This window comes from Schistocerca americana, chromosome 1 (genome assembly GCF_021461395.2).
Source record: "Schistocerca americana isolate TAMUIC-IGC-003095 chromosome 1, iqSchAmer2.1, whole genome shotgun sequence".
Taxonomy (NCBI): Eukaryota; Metazoa; Arthropoda; class Insecta; order Orthoptera; family Acrididae; genus Schistocerca; species Schistocerca americana.
In genome coordinates, this window is record NC_060119.1 from 180,433,528 (window position 1) to 180,455,377 (window position 21,850).

The 21,850-nt window shown below is 44.3% G+C and overlaps 1 protein-coding gene across 1 annotated transcript in view; it reads left to right on the forward strand.

The window, feature by feature from the left end:
* Positions 1-21,850, forward strand: part of LOC124614367 (ionotropic receptor 75a-like) — a 164,769-nt gene that overhangs the window by 83,547 nt on the left and 59,372 nt on the right. The window contains exon 6 of the mRNA XM_047142941.1: positions 18,849-19,060. Within this exon, the coding sequence (XP_046998897.1) occupies positions 18,849-19,060 (212 nt within the window). The remainder of the gene's footprint in view (positions 1-18,848; positions 19,061-21,850) is intronic.

Consider the following 21,850-nt stretch of genomic DNA (forward strand, 5'->3'; position numbering starts at 1 on the left):
GTTTACTACAGGGCCTCTATGCTAAATTTCCACAGTAGCAATTAGGAACTCTCTGCAGACATTTGCTAGCAGCTGCTATAGCAACTTACTTTTTCCTTGGGTAGCTTCAAATATGGGCAATTTTGTCGCCTTAAATCCAATTGAATATTTTAAATATCACTTTTGAACAGTGTTCACTTCTCCATTATTAAATGTATGGACCTCAAAACAAGCAATTTGCCTTAGTAACTATAGAGCAGGTTCTGAAAGGTATTGACACAATGATTCGCATCCATTTACAATAGGGAATGAAAGAAAGAAGCCAGACACATTACATTGCATTTACTCTCTGTACCTTGACTAACACGTATGAATCCATGACGAAAATAAATTATTTGAAGAATATCCTGTGGAAGGAAAAAGAACAGGATGTGACACTTTAATTATAGCACACTGGATCAGAAACAGTGAAATTAATTCCGTGCCACATTGATGTATTGCATACTACTGTAATAAAATACTCATCAAATAAAAACGGTTTTGTGCCTCCATTGCTATCGAGTGTGAAGCACAAATCGTAGACAGATTTTATGGGTCACCATTCAACAACATTAAAGCTTTTACACCGTCGAGAGTGAGGAGTGGAGTAGATGTTGTCGGCAGAAGGCGAGGCAGTGCAGGGCCTCAGCCCCTGCCCGTAGGCAGCAAACGGGTCCCAAAGAACTCAGACGCATGCGGTGTTCAGATGCAGATGGACGACTAGGAAATCTCTCGCTAAAATATTGTTGAACCAAACTGTTATTACAAATGTGACAGAAAGTGAAATATATTGTAGATTCGCTTGAATTATACTCATAGCTTCAGCACCGAGAGGAAAGGGCCGATAAAAAATTTGTCAACGTGTGCTTTTGGTTAACAGATATCGTATTAGCTAGTCTTGCGTTTTACCTCAAGACTATAGTTCTAGACAAGAGTCATGTACTCAGACTGCAGTCAAGAGTTCTTCCGGGAAGTGTAGCAGTCTACAATGTTGCCAGAACGAGCATATTGCCGAACATAGAATTCATTTTATTGTATATGTGTGTATACGTATGTGCCTTCCAATGCCCACTCAAGGAAGACAAGGATACACAGTCTAGCTTCAATATTATAAATAAATACACATCAGTCTCTAAATGAACTCATACTTAGGTCGATAATCATTTGAATATTTAGCAGTGATGTACCCACTGATGTTAAACTCGTTTTCAACCAATTATTCCCACAGCTACAGGAACACTACTTGTGATACCTCTTAGACAAAATACTTACGCAGTGCCATCAGAGAAAAGATCAACCTGACACAAACTGTGGGAAGTTCGTTTTACAAACTTAGTACCTGGATAAAGAGCTTTTCCTATTTGAGATATCTGTGAACGTTGCTGCATAAGACGATTTAAGAAGAAAGTAAATTCCTTCAGATACGCCAATGTTTAAAGAAATTGTCTTAACGGCACTAAATCGTGGTTTGTGAATCGTTTACCGGCAGTACTCTGCCGCCTTTCGCTGGTTGGAAGGCAAAAAGCTTACTGAAAAATTTCACAGAAGGAAAAGGGGGACGAAATGTCTCCCAATGGAAGGTCATGTTGTTTTATTCAAATGATTACAAAATCAGGTAAAACGAACAGTGAGATTGTCAGTATAAACACATTCCTGTTGTCAGTATGATGTTGCCCGCCGAGGGACTGTAATGATAAAGCGCCCGTTTAGGTTCAAATGGTTCAAATGGCTCTGAGCACTATGGCACTCAACTGCTGTGGTCATCAGTCCCCTAGAACTTAGAACTACTTAAACCTAACTAACCTAAGGATGTCACACACATCCAAGCCCGAGGCAGGATTCGAACCAGCGACCGTAGCAGCAGAGCGGCTCCGGACTGGAGCGCCTAGAACCGCACGGCCACCGCGGCCGGCGCCCGTTTAGGTCAGGTATATTGTATACACAAGTGGATGAGAGCGCACCACTAAATCCTACAATCAGTATGCATTGCATACACACAGAAATTACTGTTACAGTGTACTTACGGTGCCCAATGAGTGAATTGCGTATTTTCCGATGAGGAAGAGCACTGCCAAACAGTCTTCGCTACATTAGGTTACTTAAATTGGTGTCACTCTGAGGCACAAACAGATTTACGTTACCTGTGGTAACCTCAAGAGGAAGATGTTATAATTCAGAATCCGCATTAAACATCATGTTCCTTCATTCCCAACTGGGCAGAGCCGGTTTACATTGGGATATGACATAGGTGGAGGTCATGGTAAACAGAAATACTGTCGCCAGTAAACTTACTTACATTAGAAAATTTTATTTTATTTGATGAACCGATAGCCATTTAAAGGAACAGGGCTCTTATTTCATTTGTACTTGATTGAACTAGAGACGATGAAAAATTTGGTGCTGGACTGTGATTCGAATTCGTATCTCCTCTTTAGAGGATCTGAATCTCTCGGAACATTATAGTTCAATCAATTTGTTCCTTTTTCCAAGGCTGCAATCTTCTCTAGGTCTCCTACAAAGGTATGTATGTCGGTCCTAATCCTGATCCAGTACAAAAATATTCATAATTTCATTTCAAGCACTATCATGTGCACACCGGCCTACTAGTGAAAATTAACGTGCATTTTTAATGTCTGTTCATGTATTATTTCTGGTCAAACATGCACATATCTTACTGTTGGTGAGTAAGCAATTGATACTTAGGCTATATTCATGGACGATAAAAAAAAAACGATAGGAGTGTGGTTCGATTGTCGGTCAGGCACAAAAATTTGTATCCATATTTTAGATTCAAACACCTAGCAGCTGGTAAGAAAAATCGATGCGTAACATTTGATTTTACTTCCTTAAGAATCCGATTACGTGTTTGGTTCGTATCTCCGTCACAGAACTTCACATCGTGCGCTTCATCTTTAAATGCATATACACTTTGTTGCTTCTGAATGGAGGTATATCAGATATCTTTCGTGGGTAGTTAACAGGGATGAAAGGGTCTTGATAGGAGTCCCGGTTTATTACAAAAACTGCCGTCTTTTATTTTCGAGTTTAGGTTTTTTTTCTGATATTGACGAAAATTTCGGTAAATCATGACTCTTCACGGCTAGTCAGCAATATGGTATGACATGATTAGATTAGATTAATACTTGTTCCATAGATCGTGAATACGACAGTCCGTAATGATGTAGAATGTGTCATTTTAATGAAAGATTTCTTTACATATTAGTATTCAATTTCTTCACAATTTTTTACCCTCTCTCCCATTCCTTTTTATTTTCATCTCTCTCTCTCTCTCTCTCTCTCTCTCTCTCTCTCTCTCACACACACACACACACACACACACACACATTCTTTTTTTTTGTTTGTTTGGAGTTTTCGACTATTGGCGAGGCACAAATACCTCTGTGAATGAGTTTCTTTGGTTTGAGTACAGTTACGAAAGAAATATAAAAACAACTATGAGAGTTACTGATTTATGATGCTTAGTTGGCAGTCAGTTCCGAGTAACTACGCTCCACTCCCTAAACCTAGTTACAGAAATGCGAATCAGACGCATTACGTATTCCAGGCCGTAGCAGCCACGTCTTTGAGACGCCAGCTATGGTCACTTCCCAGCCCGCTGTAGGATCACATTGGTTCGTCTTCTTCCTGCTGGTACTGTAAGTGAGATTCGGCAACAAGGCAACGTATGTTTGGCAACTCCGTGATTGACGATTTACGAGGTGCGGCTAGAAAAAGCCGGACTGATGCTGGAAAAAACATTTATTTACAATTATTTACAATTTGATGTTATCTCCTTCAATGTACTCTGCTCCTCGGTCTCTACACCGCTCCATACGAATTTTCCACTGTTCATAGCAATGCTGCAGATCATTTTCGGTAAGTCCATACCTTACTTCCGTCGCTTTTTCTTTTACTGCTTCAACAGTCTCAAATCTAGTTCCTTTCAAAGCTGACTTGGCTTTAGGGAAAAGAAAAAAGTCACAGGGGGCCAAATCAGGTGAGTAGGGTGGATGATCTAAGATGGGAATGTTGTGTTTTGCCAGAAACGTCTTCACTGACAACGCACTGTGAGCTGGGGCATTGTCTTAGTGAAGGATCCATGACTTTTTTCTCCACAAATCGTTCCGTTTTCTCCGTACTCGCTCACTTATGGTAGCCAGGACGCTTATGTAGTAATGCTGATTCACTGTTTGTCCCTCTGGTACCCAATCAATGTGCACAATCCCTTTGATGTCAAAAAAAAACAATCATCATTGCCTTGAATTTCAATTTGACATTCGTGCTTTTTTTTGTCGTGGAGAACCAGGAGTTTTCCAATGCATCGATTGGCGTTTAGTTTCGGGATCGTAAGTAAAAAGCCACGATTCATCGCAAGTAATAACATTTTGTAAGAAGGTGGGATCACTTTCAATGTTTTCCAGGATGTCAGAACAAATCATTCTTCGGCGTTCCTTCTGTTCAATTGTGAGACACTTCGGAACCATTTTTGAACACACTTTGTTCATGTTGAAACTTTCATGAAGAATCTGCCTAACACTTTCGTTGTCAACTCCCGTTAACTCAGACACTGCTCTGATTGTGAAACGGCGATCTTGTCGAACAAGTTTACCGATTTTTTCAATGTTTGCATCAGTTTTTGCTGACAATGGTCTGCCAGTGCGAGTGTCATCACTGGTATCTTCGCGGCCATCTTTAAATCGTTTAAACCACTCAAACACTTGTGTTCGCGATAAACAATCATCGCCGTACACTTGTTGTAACATTACAAACGTTTCACTTGCAGATTTTCCTAGTTTGAAACAAAATTTGATGTTAACACGCTGTTCTTTCTGTACACTCAACATTTTCCGACGCACAGACAAAACGTCAACTACTTAAAACAGACGCCACGGGCAGACTGAGTGCAGGAGGCAGATGAAACTCGAGCAGTAGGCGGAGCGTGAGTCACGTGACAGGCCACGCGACTTTCAGCCTTATTGCATTCGTTTTATTGTTTCACCAGTACTAGTCCGGTTTTTTTCTAGCCACACCTCGTACTTCCTGGTGTGCACGGAATTAAGCCTCAAAGTTCACTTGATTTTCCCTGTCATTTCCATTGAATAATCTGAGCTATTATCGCTTGAGGTGTAACAAAAGATTGAAAATTTACGGTTTTCAGCCCAGGAAAGTCGTTGCACGTGGAAATCGCAACTAATCTCGCCCTTTAAATAGCGATTTACGAGTTCTAGCCACTATTGGTCTTGTAAGAGGAATGAGTAACACATACATCTTCGCTAGCTAGTAGCGCCATTAACAGGATGCAAATCAGGTTTGCTTTAAACACACGCTCTAATGGCCGTTAACCTTACTAACCTTTGTGACTGGACGACCACGTGGCACTACCGAGAGGGAAGGCCACCGTGTTCGGTATTTGGCTTTGGCGCATCGTACTGCATTTACAGCAGCCATGTGAGTAGCAACTGGCACCACAGTGACCCTACGAACTGTTACAAATCGGTTATTTCAAGGGTAGCTCCGTGCCAGACCCGCTTGTAGCAAGCATTCTACAGACTCCGAAACACCGGCAGTTGCGACTTCGGTGGTATCAAGTAAGAGCTCATTGAAGGACAGGGTGAAGATCTATTGTGTTTTCTGATGAAAGTTGGTTCTGGCTCGGTGCCAATGATGACCATTTGTTGGTTAGAAAGAGGGCAGTTGATGGCCTGCAGTTAACCTGTCTGCGTGTTAGACATACTAGAGCTACACTTGGAGTTATGGTTTGAGGAGCGATTTAGTCCAACAGCAGGAGCACTCTCGTGGTTATTCCACCACCCTGACTGCAAATATGCACGTAAGTCTGGTGCTTCGACCTTTTGTGCTGCCATCTATAAACTGCACTTAAAACGGCATTTTCCAGCAGGATAACGTTCGTCCACATACAGCTGTTGTAGCCCAACATGCTCTACAGAGTGTCGACATGTTGCCTTAGCCTGTTGGTTCACGAGAACTGTTTCCAATAGAATACATATGGGACTTCATCGGAAGACAACTCCAGCGCCTTTCACAAACAGCATTAACCGACCCTGCATTGACAGACCAATTACAACAGGCATGGAACTCCATCCCACAAACATACGTCCGGCACCTGCACAACATAATGTGTGCACGCTTTTATGTTTGCATTCAACATTCTGGCAGTCACACTGCTTGTGAATGTATCAGCATTTCACATTTGCAACGGCTTATCTCACTCTTAAATTAACCTATCACTTTGTAATGTATTTCCGAATTTCCATTACTCAACATTAATTTTTTTTGGTGATGCTATTTTTCCCCGTTTGCACTAGCCCCTTCTGTGTGTGGTTGCAAGGACTCAATTCAAAAATGGCTCAAATGGCTCTGAGCACTATGGGACTCAACTGCTGAGGTCATTAGTCCTCTATAACTTAGAACTAGTTAAACCTAACTAACCTAAGGACATCACAAACATCCATGCCCGAGGCAGGATTCGAACCTGCGACCGTAGCGGTCCTGCGGTTCCAGACTGCAGCGCCTTTAACCGCACGGCCACTTCGGCCGGCAAGGACTCAATTGTGACTGAGTCGAATATAGAACTTACACAAGAAGCTCGAAAAAGTAACACGGCGTGACAATTCTGTCTGCTTGCAGTGGTGTTGGAACAGAGCAGAAGGGTTCATTGAAATCGATAGGGCGTACCTGTTTTCCGTTGTGTTGGTTAGGGGCCGTAAGGTTCCTCTGTGTCGCATCACTAACATTTCAAATCCAGAGCGCTCTTCTGCGAGCGGATGACGCCATTCTGGCAGCAGTGGTGAACCTATGCGGACTTATTCTAACGACCACTCTTCATTGGTGTTGGTTTCAGTTATTCGAATGTTTCATATCTGATTTTCCATAATGCCTAAGATTTTTCTTTCAGCTTTCTTATATTAGCGCGGTTTTATTGCGGTTCCTTCTCTTTTAATTTTCTGCTTGTGCATTACAATTCCCATGACGGCGCTTTGTTCTGATCTGAACTGCCACCACGTGAACTGGTGGTATAGCGTGGTCGTGCTTTTCTCTTTTCCCTAACTAAATCGGTCGCTAGTTTGATTTTCTTTTTGCCTCCGTATAATTTCAACCGAGTTGTTGCATGATGGAGACTTGGGCCTTCTTTCATTGACTTCCCACGCGGTGTTGGGCGGGACCTGAACCTTCTGATTTTCCAGTAAATATCAGCTGCTTGCATCTTCAGCGCTAAACATGCAACCACGAGTCCTATAGGCTCTCGTTTGTTCTGAGATTGTATTATCCAATGTTCCTATCCCCTCCCAGAAGCTCAAAATAAAGTCACATGTATCTACATTGAATTTTGTTACCGTGACTGGAATCTACGTGGAGACTGTTCACATGTTTTTATCTCGGCAGTGAGTACCTGGTCCAGCTCATTTCGTTTACGTAAAGTGATTCAACGCAGCCCATGAAATAAAGATACGCTTTCTCTACTTGGTTTATAGTAGTCTAGTAGTCACTGATCCTAGCGAAGACTGTTGATTTCCTGTTGTTATATATAAGGACTAATGCGTGAATGACTTTCCTTTGTCCATTTCCTCACTGTTTCATATCTTCTCCAACCTTTCTTGCGCCGAAAGATGCTGTTCCCAGTCGTAAACGTCTGGAGAAATTAGTAGGGATTAATCCTTTTCTATTAGTGGACCACGTGGGTAAGCATTTATCACTAGAAGGGACCTCTTAATAGGTTACGTATTCCTTTGTCCCGTTAATAATCTGTGTTATCCGTGTACTTCAGTTTGGATATCCATTGCAAGATCGATGAAATGGAGCCATAATTAAAGGGTTAACAAACCTCCGTTTACACAGCAATGCCGCGTCAGATATTGTTCCATTCCCGAGGATCTATACACTCTTATCAGAGGTAGTTGTTCAAGGAGAGTTCGGCTGTAAGAAAAGAATAGTAATTCGAAGAAAGACCTGGTCTCAAGGCATGTGCTCCAGTCTGTAGAGTCACATTCCAACTTCTTGTTTTTTGTTCTGTCTATTACGGACTCGTAGTCAAACACATGTTACAGAATTTAATGGAACTTGGGCTATACATAGAAAGAACTGCTACAGTATGGTACAGAAGCTAACTGAAAAAAATACGCAACGAGACGAACAGAAATGACACTTTTATTCACGGACAATATTTACAGTGAAGTCACCGCGGTTGGTCATCGTCACGATACTACAAAAGGCAGGGCATGGGTCTTAATGGGGGTATGATCACCAAGGATAGCAATTCATGCTCTAAAATATGCTCCTGTACTGGCCACAAGAGAGGCGAGGAGTTCTTGTGGTAGGGCAAAAATATTCAAATGTGTGTGAATTCCTAAGGGACCAAACTGCTGAAGTCATCGGTCCCTAGACTTACACACTACTTGAACTAACTTATGCTAAGGACAACACATACACACACCCATGCCCGAGGGAGGACTCGAATCTCCGGCGGAAGGGGCCGTGTGGTAGGGCGTTCATTTCATGCTGGGTGGTCGTTTGTGAGTTGCGATACGTCTCCGCAACGCCTTCCACACGTACTCGATGGGATTTAAATGGGGAGAAATGGGATTTAAATCGGGGGAACGGGCAGGCTAGTCCATTCGCCGAATCTCTTCTAGTTCCAGCAGCTCCTCCACTTGAACTATTCCATGCGATCGTGCACCGCCATCCATAAAAATGAAGCAAGGGACGAATCCAGCTCTGAAAAGACGCACTTGGGGAAAGAGTACAGTGTTACGATAACGTTCACCTGTTATAACTACAGACCTGATTATATGCATCATAAAAACCCTTAAAATATACATTAAAAATGCTTAAAAATGCATGGAAACTGTCGAAATATACAAGATCAGATAATAAAAAAACATGGTAGTTACTGCGTGCATTGTATCTCAAAGTAGAACCTGTGCATATCAGTTACGAGGAAGAGCGCCGGTCACGCTAAAAATCGCTGCATTTAGAACGCTGATATCATTTTCTGAATACTTTCTGCTAATGGTTAGGAAGGGGTCTTTCTGTGATTATTTTCTAAGGATTTGCAAAATGGGAACGCATACCGTGTTTCAAGAATTGTTCTTTCTTTGCTGTTGTTGCCGGAAACAAGCGGAAGCGATACGAGTGAGTCGCAGCAGAACAGTCGATGGGAACAGGACCAACTTCGAGATATATCGCACGCAAAGGGGCACGCTCAAAAGCCCCGTGATATGTTCTTTAAAAAACAACATACAATGATGAATTTTTTGAACAGCAATAACTTTTAATTAATACAGCTGGACCAAAGCCTCATTTACAATTTATTTTACATTTTTCTACTATTGTAAATGTAGTGACTTGGCATGACAGCCAAGCCACTCGGAGGTAGCCGAAAGGCACGCGTTTAAGCTCACGCAGACTGGCGTGAGGTCTGGAACATGACAATGTCTTGAGAATTGCAAATAAAGTACGAAGATCTTGGAATACTTAACTTTAATCCATAATTGGTGTACATCGCTCTTGATGATACATAAAACAATCTCAATATAAACTGGTAATGGCGCCTTGCTAGGTCGTAGCCAATGACGTAGCTGAAGGCTATGCTAACTATCGTCTCGGCAAATAAGAGCGTATTGGTCAGTGTAGCATCGCTAGCAAAGTCGGCTGTACAACTGGGGCGAGTGCTAGGAAGTCTCTCTAGACCTGCCGTGTGGCGGCGCTCGGTCTTCAATCACTGACAGTGGCGACACGCGGGTCCGACGTATACTAATGGACCGCGGCCGATTTAAAGGCTACCACCTAGCAGGTGTGATGTCTGGCGGTGACACCACAGTAAACATTAACACCCAAGTACTATTCCAAATGTTCGGTAGTAAGATGTGTCTTCAATCACTCAAAGCATTTTCATAAGCAGAAAGGGACCGTTCTACACTCCTGGAAATTGAAATAAGAACACCGTGAATTCATTGTCCCAGGAAGGGGAAACTTTATTGACACATTCCTGGGGTCAGATACATCACATGATCACACTGACAGAACCACAGGCACATAGACACAGGCAACAGAGCATGCACAATGTCGGCACTAGTACAGTGTATATCCACCTTTCGCAGCAATGCAGGCTGCTATTCTCCCATGAAGACGATCGTAGAGATGCTGGATGTAGTCCTGTGGAACGGCTTGCCATGCCATTTCCACCTGGCGCCTCAGTTGGACCAGCGTTCGTGCTGGTCGTGCAGACCGCGTGAGACGACGCTTCATCCAGTCCCAAACATGCTCAATGGGGGACAGATCCGGAGATCTTGCTGGCCAGGGTAGTTGACTTACACCATCTAGAGCACGTTGGGTGGCACGGGATACATGCGGACGTGCATTGTCCTGTTGGAACAGCAAGTTCCCTTGCCGGTCTAGGAATGGTAGAACGATGGGTTCGATGACGGTTTGGATGTACCGTGCACTATTCAGTGTCCCCTCGACGATCACCAGTGGTGTACGGCCAGTGTAGGAGATCGCTCCCCACACCATGATGCCGGGTGTTGGCCCTGTGTGCCTCGATCGTATGCAGTCCTGATTGTGGCGCTCACCTGCACGGCGCCAAACACGCATACGACCATCATTGGCACCAAGGCAGAAGCGACTCTCATCGCTGAAGACGACACGTCTCCATTCGTCCCTCCAATCACGCCTGTCGCGACACCACTGGAGGCGGGCTGCACGATGTTGGGGCGTGAGCGGAAGACGCCCTAACGGTGTGCGGGACCGTAGCCCAGCTTCATGGAGACGGTTGCGAATGGTCCTCGCCGATACCCCAGGAGCAACAGTGTCCCTAATTTGCTGGGAAGTGGCGGTGCGGTCCCCTACGGCACTGCGTAGGATCCTACGGTCTTGGCGTGCATCCGTGCCTCGCTGCGGTCCGGTCCCAGGTCGACGGGCACGTGCACCTTCCGCCGACCACTGGCGACAACATCGATGTACTGTGGAGACATCACGCCCCACGTGTTGAGCAATTCGGCGGTACGTCCACCCGGCCTCCCGCATGCCCACTATACGCCCTCGCTCAAAGTCCGTCAACTGCACATATGGTTCACGTCCACGCTGTCGCGGCATGCTACCAGTGTTAAAGACTGCGATGGAGCTCCGTATGCCACGGCAAACTGGCTGACACTGACGGCGGCGGTGCACAAATGCTGCGCAGCTAGCGCCATTCGACGGCCAACACCGCGGTTCCTGGTGTGTCCGCTGTGCCGTGCGTGTGATCATTGCTTGTACAGCCCTCTCGCAGTGTCCGGAGCAAGTATGGTGGGTCTGACACACCGGTGTCAATGTGTTCTTTTTTCCATTTCCAGGAGTGTATATCAACTGATGTAACTGGGCAGTATTCGAATTAGGGTGCTATGTTGACACTTATTGTTTCTGGTAAAAGTTCACCTGTCCCATTAATAAAACTATCAATTTGGCACATGGGTTCAAAGCCAGGTTTATTGTTAAAATGTCTTCAAACTTTTCTTTAAGTTTTCTTGGGAATACCTCCGGCAATGGGAAGTTCACTAGAATAATTTTATTCATTAAATGAATAGATTCATTCAACGCCAAATCTTCAGTTTCAAGCTTTTTAATACCTGCAGGTATATGGGAAAAATAAGTGCTAATCACAGCAATGTCTTTTTTAATACCGGAATCATTAAAAGCTTTCTTGCACTGGTAAACTGCCAAAGCCTCTGCACTATCAAAGTAGTTTACTAACCCTCTAATCGCCTCGAAATGTTCGTTGTAAAACAACACAGCTTCGACCAACGTACCGCAATGAGTTACTACTGGTGCGGGAGGTGAAGGTACAGTTGGTAGCGTTTCTTTGTAGGCCTTTATGTGAACAAGGGCCTTTGGAAACACTTTCTTTGTGAATGAAATAAGTTTATTTACATTCACAAACGTGGAACGTACTTCTTACAACAAGGCGATGTACTCTACGAGCAAAGCACGTCACATGAATCAAATTGGGATGAAATACTCGGAAGGCTTTTCCTGCTTTGATCATATAGGGAGCAGCATCTGATGTAAACACAAACACCCTTTCATCTGCAGAAGATTCTGGAAATATTTTTCTGATACCCTCATTCACAAATTTGGCGATCGTAGAGTGATTTCCTTTATCAATTTCTTTGCAGGCCGCTAAATAGGAAGAAGAAGGCTCTTTTTTTAAAACACCAACAATTAAGTTTTCGAATGTAATGGCCACAAGTATCTGTAGTTTCGTCAACTGAAATCGAGATAATGTTGTACTTGAGTTCATTGCGTATTTCTTCCAAAACATTTACGTAAATTGTCGGTATGTAATTTTTACGCAATGCTGAATCATCTGGTATATTTTGATGTAGGCAATATTTGCGCAAGAAGCCTTTGTGGCTAGGGTATGTAAGTTTGTGAAGAGGAATATTGCCTGCAATGAATGCTTCACATAGTTTCATGTTAAACCGACTTTGTTGGTTACCTTTGGAGAAATCCCTGCAATGCAACTTCCTGTTGTCAGAAGTTGTCGTCGTGGTCCTTTCTTCTGCATTCCTGTTGGTCTATCTGAAACATGTTTTGGCGCCAAATGTTTTTCTCGCAAACTCAACAAAATAAAACAATTCCGTCATATGTAAATGTTCCATGATGGTCAGCTATCCACGAAACGACGTTTCTTTTCTCAGGTGGCACGGTGCACAAAACGTTACACACTACACGTCGTAAACACGTTCAACTGTGCACAAGTAAATAGAAAGCTAAAGTGAAACAATGGACGTGCGACTAAAAGTTTCTGTGGTTTACATTAATTGTTGCCGACGCTGCGGTATGACACCGAAGGGGATTAACCGGGGACACGGGCGCAGGAACATTGACTCTGTCTGCCTGTTCCTGTTCCTCTTCTGTAAAGCTTTCGCTAGGCAGTGGCCTCTCGGTTAGCGATTGCACGCAGTTCTAGGTCGGGGTCAATCTTTGAGACATCAAAACTAGATCGAGCTAGAGACCGTCCGTCTAAAATTTTAAAACATTGTCAACATAGAGCTAAAATATGCATAAAGACTAGTTTTTAGTTAAAATGCAATAACCGGTGAAATGGAGCCAAATATGCAAATGAATATGCAACATGCAAATACGTATAATTCGGTCTCTAGTTATAACCAACCATTTTTAGAAGTTCTGGATCATTTCGACTTCATTCAGCAATTTCAGAGGGATGTCTATGTGCGTCGTTTTTGGTGTAAATTCAACAATTTCGGAACTAACTTTAGTGATACACGTTTCACGCCCAAAACATGCCAATAAACTGCTTGGCATAAGGATAAAGGGTATGCTGACATCATCAGCAACCTCTCTGACGTGATTGGCGATTTTCCAGAACCTTTTTCTTCACTTCTTCACATCTTTCACATTGTCGTCAGTGGTTGATGTGCTTGAGCGTACAGGTTGGTCGTCATCTTCAACGTCTTCTCGACCCTCTTTGACACGTTTATACCATTCGTAAACTATTGTTTTGCTCACAGTAGATTCGTCAAAAGGTACAGTCAACATTTCAAATGTGGTGCTACAACTTTTTCGAAAATAAATATTTTCCGAGCACTCTAAAACACGCATTGTTTTGGTTCGTCAGTGGCTCTTGTCTGTCTAGTAGGCTCTCAGGGACCAGTGTGGCCTGAGCTCCCAGTTGGTGCACATCGACAGCGCAGAAAGATACGTATATAGCTTCTTTTCTGTGTTTACTTCGTAGATTCTTACTTAAATTGCGTGTGAGTTTCGTATAGGTGAAGTAATTTCGAGATTTAGTTACTGTAATCGTAAATTGAGGCAGATTGTAGCGCAGTCGTTAGGCATTTGTACAGGTTAGTTCATACATTCTTTAAGTGTTTTCCTTGCGTTATCTAGGCACGGACTCGTGTTTCAGTAACTGTAGTTCAACATCGATTACAATGGACAGGGAGTGTGATTGCTGTGTTCGGATGAGGGCTGAGTTGGCATCCCTTCGCTCACAGCTGCAGGCGGCGCTGACTTCGGTCACGCAGATTGAGGCTGTTGCCAATGGGCACCACTGTGGGGAGCTGGACTTGGGTATCACGGGGATGTCAACCTCGTCCCGTCTGTCCCCAGATCGGTCTGCCGCTGTGGTTGCCCTGGTTACTGCCCACAGCGGGGCTGAGCCCTCGCCGGTGGTTGATTGGAAGGTCGTTCCAAGGCATGGCAGGCAGCGAAAGACGTCCCCAGAGGCTGATCAGTAAGCCTCCCTGGTGCGTCTGACAAACAGGTTTCAGGTACTGTCTCTGGTTGAGCCAGATGCAGCTGTCTGCCCTGTTTCAGAGGATGATTCTCAGACTTCAAGGTCTGAGCAATCACAGAGGGTGGGCTTATTGGTAGTTGGGAGCTCCAATGTTAGGTGCATAATGAGGCCCCTTAGGGATATGGCGACTAAGGAGGGGAAGAAATCCAGTGTGCACTCCGTGTGCATTCTGGGTGGAGTCATTCCTGATGTGGAAAGGGTCCTTCCGGATGCCATGAAGAGCACAGGGTGCAGCCAGCTGCAGGTGGTGGCACATGTCGGCACTAATGACGTGTGTCGCTTTGGATCTGAGGAAATTCTCTCTGGATTCCAGCGGCTATCTGATTTGGTGAAGGCTGCCGGTCTTGCTTACGAGATGAAGGCAGAGCTCACCATCTGCAGCATCGTTGACAGAACCGACTGCGGACCTTTGGCGCAGAGCCGGGTGGAGGGTCTGAATCAGAGGCTCAGACGCTTTTGCGACCGTGTTAGCTGCAGATTCCTTGACTTGCACCATAGGGTGGTGGAGTTTCGGGTTCAGCTGAATAGGTCAGGAGTTCACAACACTCAGGAGGCGGCTACACGGGTAGCGGAGGCTGTGTGGCGTGGACTGGGCGGTTTTTTAGGTTAGAAGGCCTCTGGAAAGTACGGGGTGGGCCGCAATCTCAAAGGGTGCGTGGCAAATACAGGATCAAGGAACAGTCGGAAGTGTAGTTGTAAATTGTAGTAGTTGTGCTGGGAAAGTCCCTGAGCTTCAAGCGCTAATAGAACGCACAGAAGCTGAAATCGTTATAGGTACAGAAAGCTGGCTATAGCCTGAAATAAGTTCTGCAGAAATTTTCACGAAGTCTCAGACGGTGTTCAGGAAAGATAGATTAGGCAGAATTGGTGGTAGAGTGTTGTGTCTGTCAGTAGTGGTTTATCCTGTAGTGAAGTCGAAGGAGATACCCTGTGCGAATTGGTATGGGCGGAGGCTATACTTAACATCCGAACTAAGTTAATAATTGGCTCCTTCTACCGACCCCCAGACTCCGATGATATAGTTGCTGAACAGTTCAGAGAAAATTTGAGTCTCGTAACAAATAAATATCCCAATCATACGGTTATAGTTGGTGGGGACTTCAACCTTCCCTCGATATGTTGGCAAAAATACTTGTTCAAAACTGGTGGTAGGCAGAAAACATCTTCCGAGATTGTCCTAAATGCTTTCTCCGAAAATTATTTCGAGCAGTTAGTCCACGAACCCACGCGAATTGTAAATGGTTGGGAAAACACACTTGACCTCTTAGCCACAAACAATCCAGAGCTAATAGAGAGCATCATGACTGATACAGGGATTAGTGATCACAAGGTCGTTGTAGCTAGGCTCAAACTGTTTCTTCCAAATCCACCAGGAACAAACGCAAAATAGTTTTATCAAAATAATTTTATTTAAAAAGCGGATAAAGTGTCACTAGAAGCCTTCCTAAGAGATAATCTCCATTCCTTCCGAACTGACTATGCAAATGTAGACGAGATGTGGCTCAAATTCAAAGATATAGTAGCAACAGCAATTGAGAGATTCATACCTCATAAATTGGTAAGAGATGTAACTGATCCACAATGGTACACAAAACAGGTCCGAACGCTGTTGCAGAGGCAACGGAAAAAGCATGCGAAGTTCAGAAGAACGCGAAATCCCGAAGATTGGCTAAAATTTACAGACGCGCGAAATTTGGCACGGACTTCAATGCGAGATGCCTTTAATAGGTTCCACAACGAAGCATTGTCTCGAAATTTGGTAGAAAATCCGAAGAAATTCTGGTCGTATATAAAGTACACAAGCGGCAAGACGCAGTCAATACCTTCGCTGCGCAGTGCCGATGGTACTGTTACCGACGACTGTGCCGCTAAAGCGGGGTTATTGAACGCAGTTTTCCGAAATTCCTTCACCAGGGAAGACGAATGGAATATTCCAGAATTTTAAACACGAACAGCTGCTGGCATGAGTTTCTTAGAAGTAGATACCTTAGGGGTTGCGAAGCAACTCAAATCGCTTGATACGGGCAAGTCTTCAGGTCCAGATTGTATACCGATTAGGATCCTTTCAGATTACGCTGATACAATAGCTCCCTACTTAGCAATCATATACAACCGCTCGCTCACCGATAGATCTGTACCTACAGATTGGAAAATTGCGCAGGTCGCACCAGTGTTTAAGAAGGGTAGTAGGAGTAATCCATCGAACTACAGACCTATATCATTGACGTCCGTTTGCAGTAGGGTTTTGGAGCATATACTGTATTCAAACATTATGAATCACCTCGAAGGGAACGATCTATTGATACGTAATCAGCATGGTTTCAGAAAACATCGTTCTTGTGAAACGCAGCTAGCTCTTTATTCGCATCGACAGGGGATCTCAAGTTGATTCCGTATTTCTAGATTTCCGGAAAGCTTTTGACACCGTTCCTCACAAGCGACTTCTAATCAAGCTGCGGGCCTATGGGGTATCGTCTCAGTTGTGCGACTGGATTCGTGATTTCCTGTCAGGAAGGTCGCAGTTCGTAGTAATAGACGGCAAATCATCGAGTAAAACTGAAGTGATATCAGGTGTTCCCCAGGGAAGTGTCCTGGGACCTCTGCTGTTCCTGATCTACATAAATGACCTGGGTGACAATCTGAGCAGTTCTCTTAGGTTGTTCGCAGTTGATGCTGTAATTTACCGTCTAGTAAGGTCATCCGAAGACCAGTATCAGTTGCAAAGCGATTTAGAAAAGATTGCTGTATGGTGTGGCAGGTGGCAGTTGACGCTATATAACGAGAAGTGTGAGGTGATCCACATGAGTTCCAAAAGAAATCCGTTGGAATTCGATTACTCGATAAATAGTACAATTCTCAAGGCTCTCAATTCAATTAAGTACCTGGGTGTTAAAATTACGAACAACTTCATTTGGAAAGACCACATAGATAACATTGTGGGGAAGGCGAGCCAAAGGTTGCGTTTCACTGGCAGGACACTTAGAAGATGCAACAAGTCTACTAAAGAGACAGCTTACACTACTCTCGTTCGTCCTCTGTTAGAATATTACTGCGCGGTGTGGGATCCTTACCAGGTGGGATTGACGGAGGTCATTGAAAGGGTGCAAAAAAGGGCAGCTCGTTTTGTATTATCACGTAATAGGGGAGAGAGTGTGGCAGATATGATACGCGAGTTGAGATGGAAGTCATTAAAGCAAAGACGTTTTTCGTCGCGGCGAGTTCTATTTACGAAATTTCAGTCAGCAACTTTCTCTTCCGAATGCGAAAATATTTTGTTGAGTCCAACCTACATAGGTAGGAATGATTATGAAAATAAAATAAATCAGAGCTCGAACAGAAAGGTTTAGGTGTTCGTTTTTCCCGCGCGATGTTCTGAAGTGGAATGGTAGAGAGATAGTATGATTGTGGTTCGATGAACCTCCTGCCAAGCACTTAAATGTGAATTGCAGAGTAATCATGTAGATGTAGATGTAAATGTAGATGTATAACCTTTTCGACTGTCAACGATAAACTAAATATTCAAAACAGCTGAAAATCCAAACACAGATCAGGAACATGTGTACTTGTAAGATAAAATAATTTTTAAAGTCAGATCTATAAGGGGCATTCAAAAAGAAACTCGCCGGAGGCATAATTACAGAAACCAGTACCTGTATGTTAGAACTATTGACCGTCGCTGTTGAGACACTTGTCCCACTGTGACACAAGGTGGTGATTGGCTGTCTCATAAAATTCCCGGCGCTGCGATGTTAACCAGTTCCGCACGTACAGCTGAACGTCGTCGGCCGAGGCGAATCGTTTGCCCCACAGAGCCTTTTTAAGGGGACCAAACATGGCGCAATCATAGGGAGAGAGGTCCGGTCTGTGTGGAGGATGGCCGAGAACCTCCCATTTGAATATCTGCAGGAGTGCCGCCACTATGTTGGCCGTATGAGGCTTTGCATCATCGTGGAGCAGAATGACCCCACGGATGAGATTGACTGGTCGTTATGATTTGATCTCGTGGCGAAGTGTGGTCAAGGTTTGCGAGTAACGCCGAGCGTTCGCTGTTGTCCTGTGCTGCTGGAAGTGAATCAGAAAGGGCCATCTTGGTCAAAGAAGAACGTCAGCATAACCTTTCCTGCACTCGTGTGGACGACGACGTCCAGCTGTACGTGCGGAACTGGTTACCATCGCAGCCCCGGGAATTTTATGAGACAGCCATTCACCACCTTGTGTCACAGTGGGACAAGTGTCTCAACAGCGACGGTCAATACTTTTAAGATACTGCTACTGGTTTCTGTAATTATGTCTCTGGCTCGTTTCTTTTTGAACGCCCCTTATATAAAGCTCATGAAATGAAAAAAAAAAATCCGTTACGTTTTGATCACACGTCGTATATAATGCTACTTAAATTCTCTTAAGGACAACAAGAATGATATTTTATTGGGAGTGGGACCCACAGAAAGAGACAGAAAGCGAGCTCGAATAAGCCAGTGCCTTTCGCGCTGAGTGGTGTTCGTGGCGTGCGCAGGCTGAAGATGGTGTTCCGGCACCCGCCGTCGCGCGCCGTCTACGGCACCATCTTCCGGCCGTTCACGGCGCCGCTGTGGCTGAGCAGCGGGCTGCTCTTCTCGCTGGTGCTGGTGGCGGCGCGGCTCAGCTGCTGGGCCGCCGCGCACCTACCTTCTGACAACTCGTGGAGCGCCGCCTTCCTGCTCGTCTCCTCCGCCATCAGCCAGCAGGGTACGCCAGTCGCTGCCGCTGCGTGATCCGGGCGGATCCCGCCAGTCTCGGCCCTAACGTCGCTTGTGGAGTTATTGGTGCCCACGAGATACGGGCCCCGCAACGAACTTGTGACGTCACACTAGTAGTCTTGCCAGCCACACTTCGCAAACGCTCGGTTCCGTGCAGGGCCCACGGGAAATCAATATGTAACTGAAAAGGTACCTCCTAAAGGCCTTAACGCTGTCGTGTGCTATCGAGATCTTGCGTGCATCTAAGTGCGTAGTCAGTAATTATTAAACTCGTCTGAAATAGTTACTCGCTTCTCCCCGGAGACAGCTGCTGGCTCTTGTAAGACCTGCAGTGACATATGCTGTAACGTACATGCCTCGGCTTGTGGGCTTCGTGGGGGGACGAGATCTATCTAGCCATTACCAGGGAGTCCCCTGCCGCCACACACGGGCAGGAAGCCGATACTCAAGAGACCACTGGTTACAATGGTCCTGCTTCCCTGTGGTACACAAAATAGGTCAGAACATTGCTGCAGAAGCAACGAAAAAAGTGCGCTTAGTTTTAAAAGAACTCAAAATCTCAAAGATTGGTTAAGTTTTATAGATACTCGAAGTTTACCGCGTTTTTCAGTGCGAAGTGCTTTTAATAGCTTACGTGCGAAGTGCTTTTAATAGCTTACAAAACGAAACGGTGTCTCGAAATCTGGCAGAAAACCCAAAGCGAATCAGGTTGTAGGTAAACACACCAACTGCCAGATGGAATCAATATCTTCACTGGTCGACAGCAATGGTAATGCTACTGATGGCAGAGCCACCAAAGCGGAGTTACCAAACACTGTTTTCCGAAATTCCTTCACCAAAGAAGACGAAGTAAATATCCCAGAATTCGAGTCAACAACGACTGTCAAAATGAGTCCTGAGTGCAGCGAAGCGGCTTAAATCACTTAATAAAAGCAAGGCCTCCAGTCCAGATTGTACACTAGTCAGGTTTCTTTCAGAGAATGCTGATACAAAAGTTCCAGACTTAGCAATATTATACAACCGCTCGCTCGTCGAAAGATCTGTACCTAAAGACTGGAAACTTGCACAGGTCACAAGAAAGGCAATATGAGTAATTCCCTGAAGCGCAGATCCATATCAATAACGATTTGTAGTAGGATTCGAACATTATGAATTACCTGAAAAAAAAACGATTTATTGACAAATAGCCAACATGAATTCAGAAAATATCGTTCTTGTTAAACGCAACTAGCGCTTTTTTCTTAAGAAGCATTGAGCACTATCGACAGCAGGTGTCAAACTGATTCTACATTTTCATATTTCCAGAAGACTTTTTGACACCATACCTCACATCTTCAGTTGCAGTACTACACAAATCAGTAGAAAACTGTCGATGATGTGTATGAAGGGTACCACAGAAAGCAAATTATTATTTTTTGTTAACAATCGTGGAATGTGGCAATGCTGAAAGTTGTGTATGAATGAAACCGTCAACAGTTTTGCCTTTCTCTAGGATGTTTATACTTTCCCACTGTTCAGTGTCACTGAATATCCTTTTGATGTGGGCTATTCCAGGTGAGGTGATTATAATTTGTGCAGCAGAATTAATGTGTACCTCTGTTGCGTCGATGACTTTATCAGCAGCAGTCTGGAAGTCAATAATGTCTTTTTCTTCCATTTTGAGGGTCTTGAATGGTAAAGAAGGGCGCGCTGAAATAATTACTTTTTGTAAATCCTGAGGTACATAGCACGTAACTACCTTCTTGCGCTTTGTCCCCGCCCCCCTGATGAGTTTTATTATTTGCGTAGTTCGGCTCTGTCTTAATGTTGACTAAATTCGTCGAGTGAAAGAGGGGACGGCGCAACTGATGAAGAAAATGTCGCCTATGGCGATCATTCACCAGTAACTGGCGCTGTCTGACTGCTTCTCATAATAACTCTTATTCAGAACTCCTTTTTTACAATAGTTACAGCGATTTATTTCTGATACCTATGTACAGTCGACTGTTGAGGTACCGCCTACTGCGTTACTGGCCGTTAAATTGCTTCTTCCTACTTTCGCTGTTGTACACAAAGTTCTTCATTATACGTTCTTCGTTTTTTTTCCCTCCGAAGTCCAACAACCGTCTCGGAGTATCCCGCCGGTGCGACTCTGGACCTCCATGGAGCGACGTCTTCAGCCTCACTGTGTTTGCTCCATGGTGGCCCGCTACTTGCCGCGTCAATGAAAGTCCGCGACGGTTGCTGGCTCGGTGTTTGAATTATCTGCACATATAAAAACCAAATACTTCCGCAATATTTATGCACATAACTAACAAATCCTAACCCGCAACTCAATTTTATCGTTTAATTAGAATTTGTGCTAGGCCAGGGGCGATAGATGGCGCATGCAACAGATCACTTGTCGTCTGTTATACCACAACATATACATACGGTTTTTGTTTTGACACTCCAAGTCACAAGTTTCATTCTGTCACACATTGGCAGTATTTGTGGTGCAATTCAGGACGTGCAACAGACATGGCGCTGTGTTGTTAGCTCCTACAGGTCCTTCACCCTCGTGACACAAACGCATTATTGCTTCACTGTTGTCATGAGCACGAACATAGAAGTTGTGACGCAAAAGCTGGAGTACGTAGAACATATCCGAGTGTGTAAGAGCTGGAACAAACACTATTTGTTGCTAATGTACGAGTGCTACTTCTAGGCATAGTTGAAGACGCCGCATCATTCTTCATGTTTATCATTGCACTTTCTGCCTTCTTACGGCGCAAAGCTAATGCTTTCTGAGCTTTTCTAT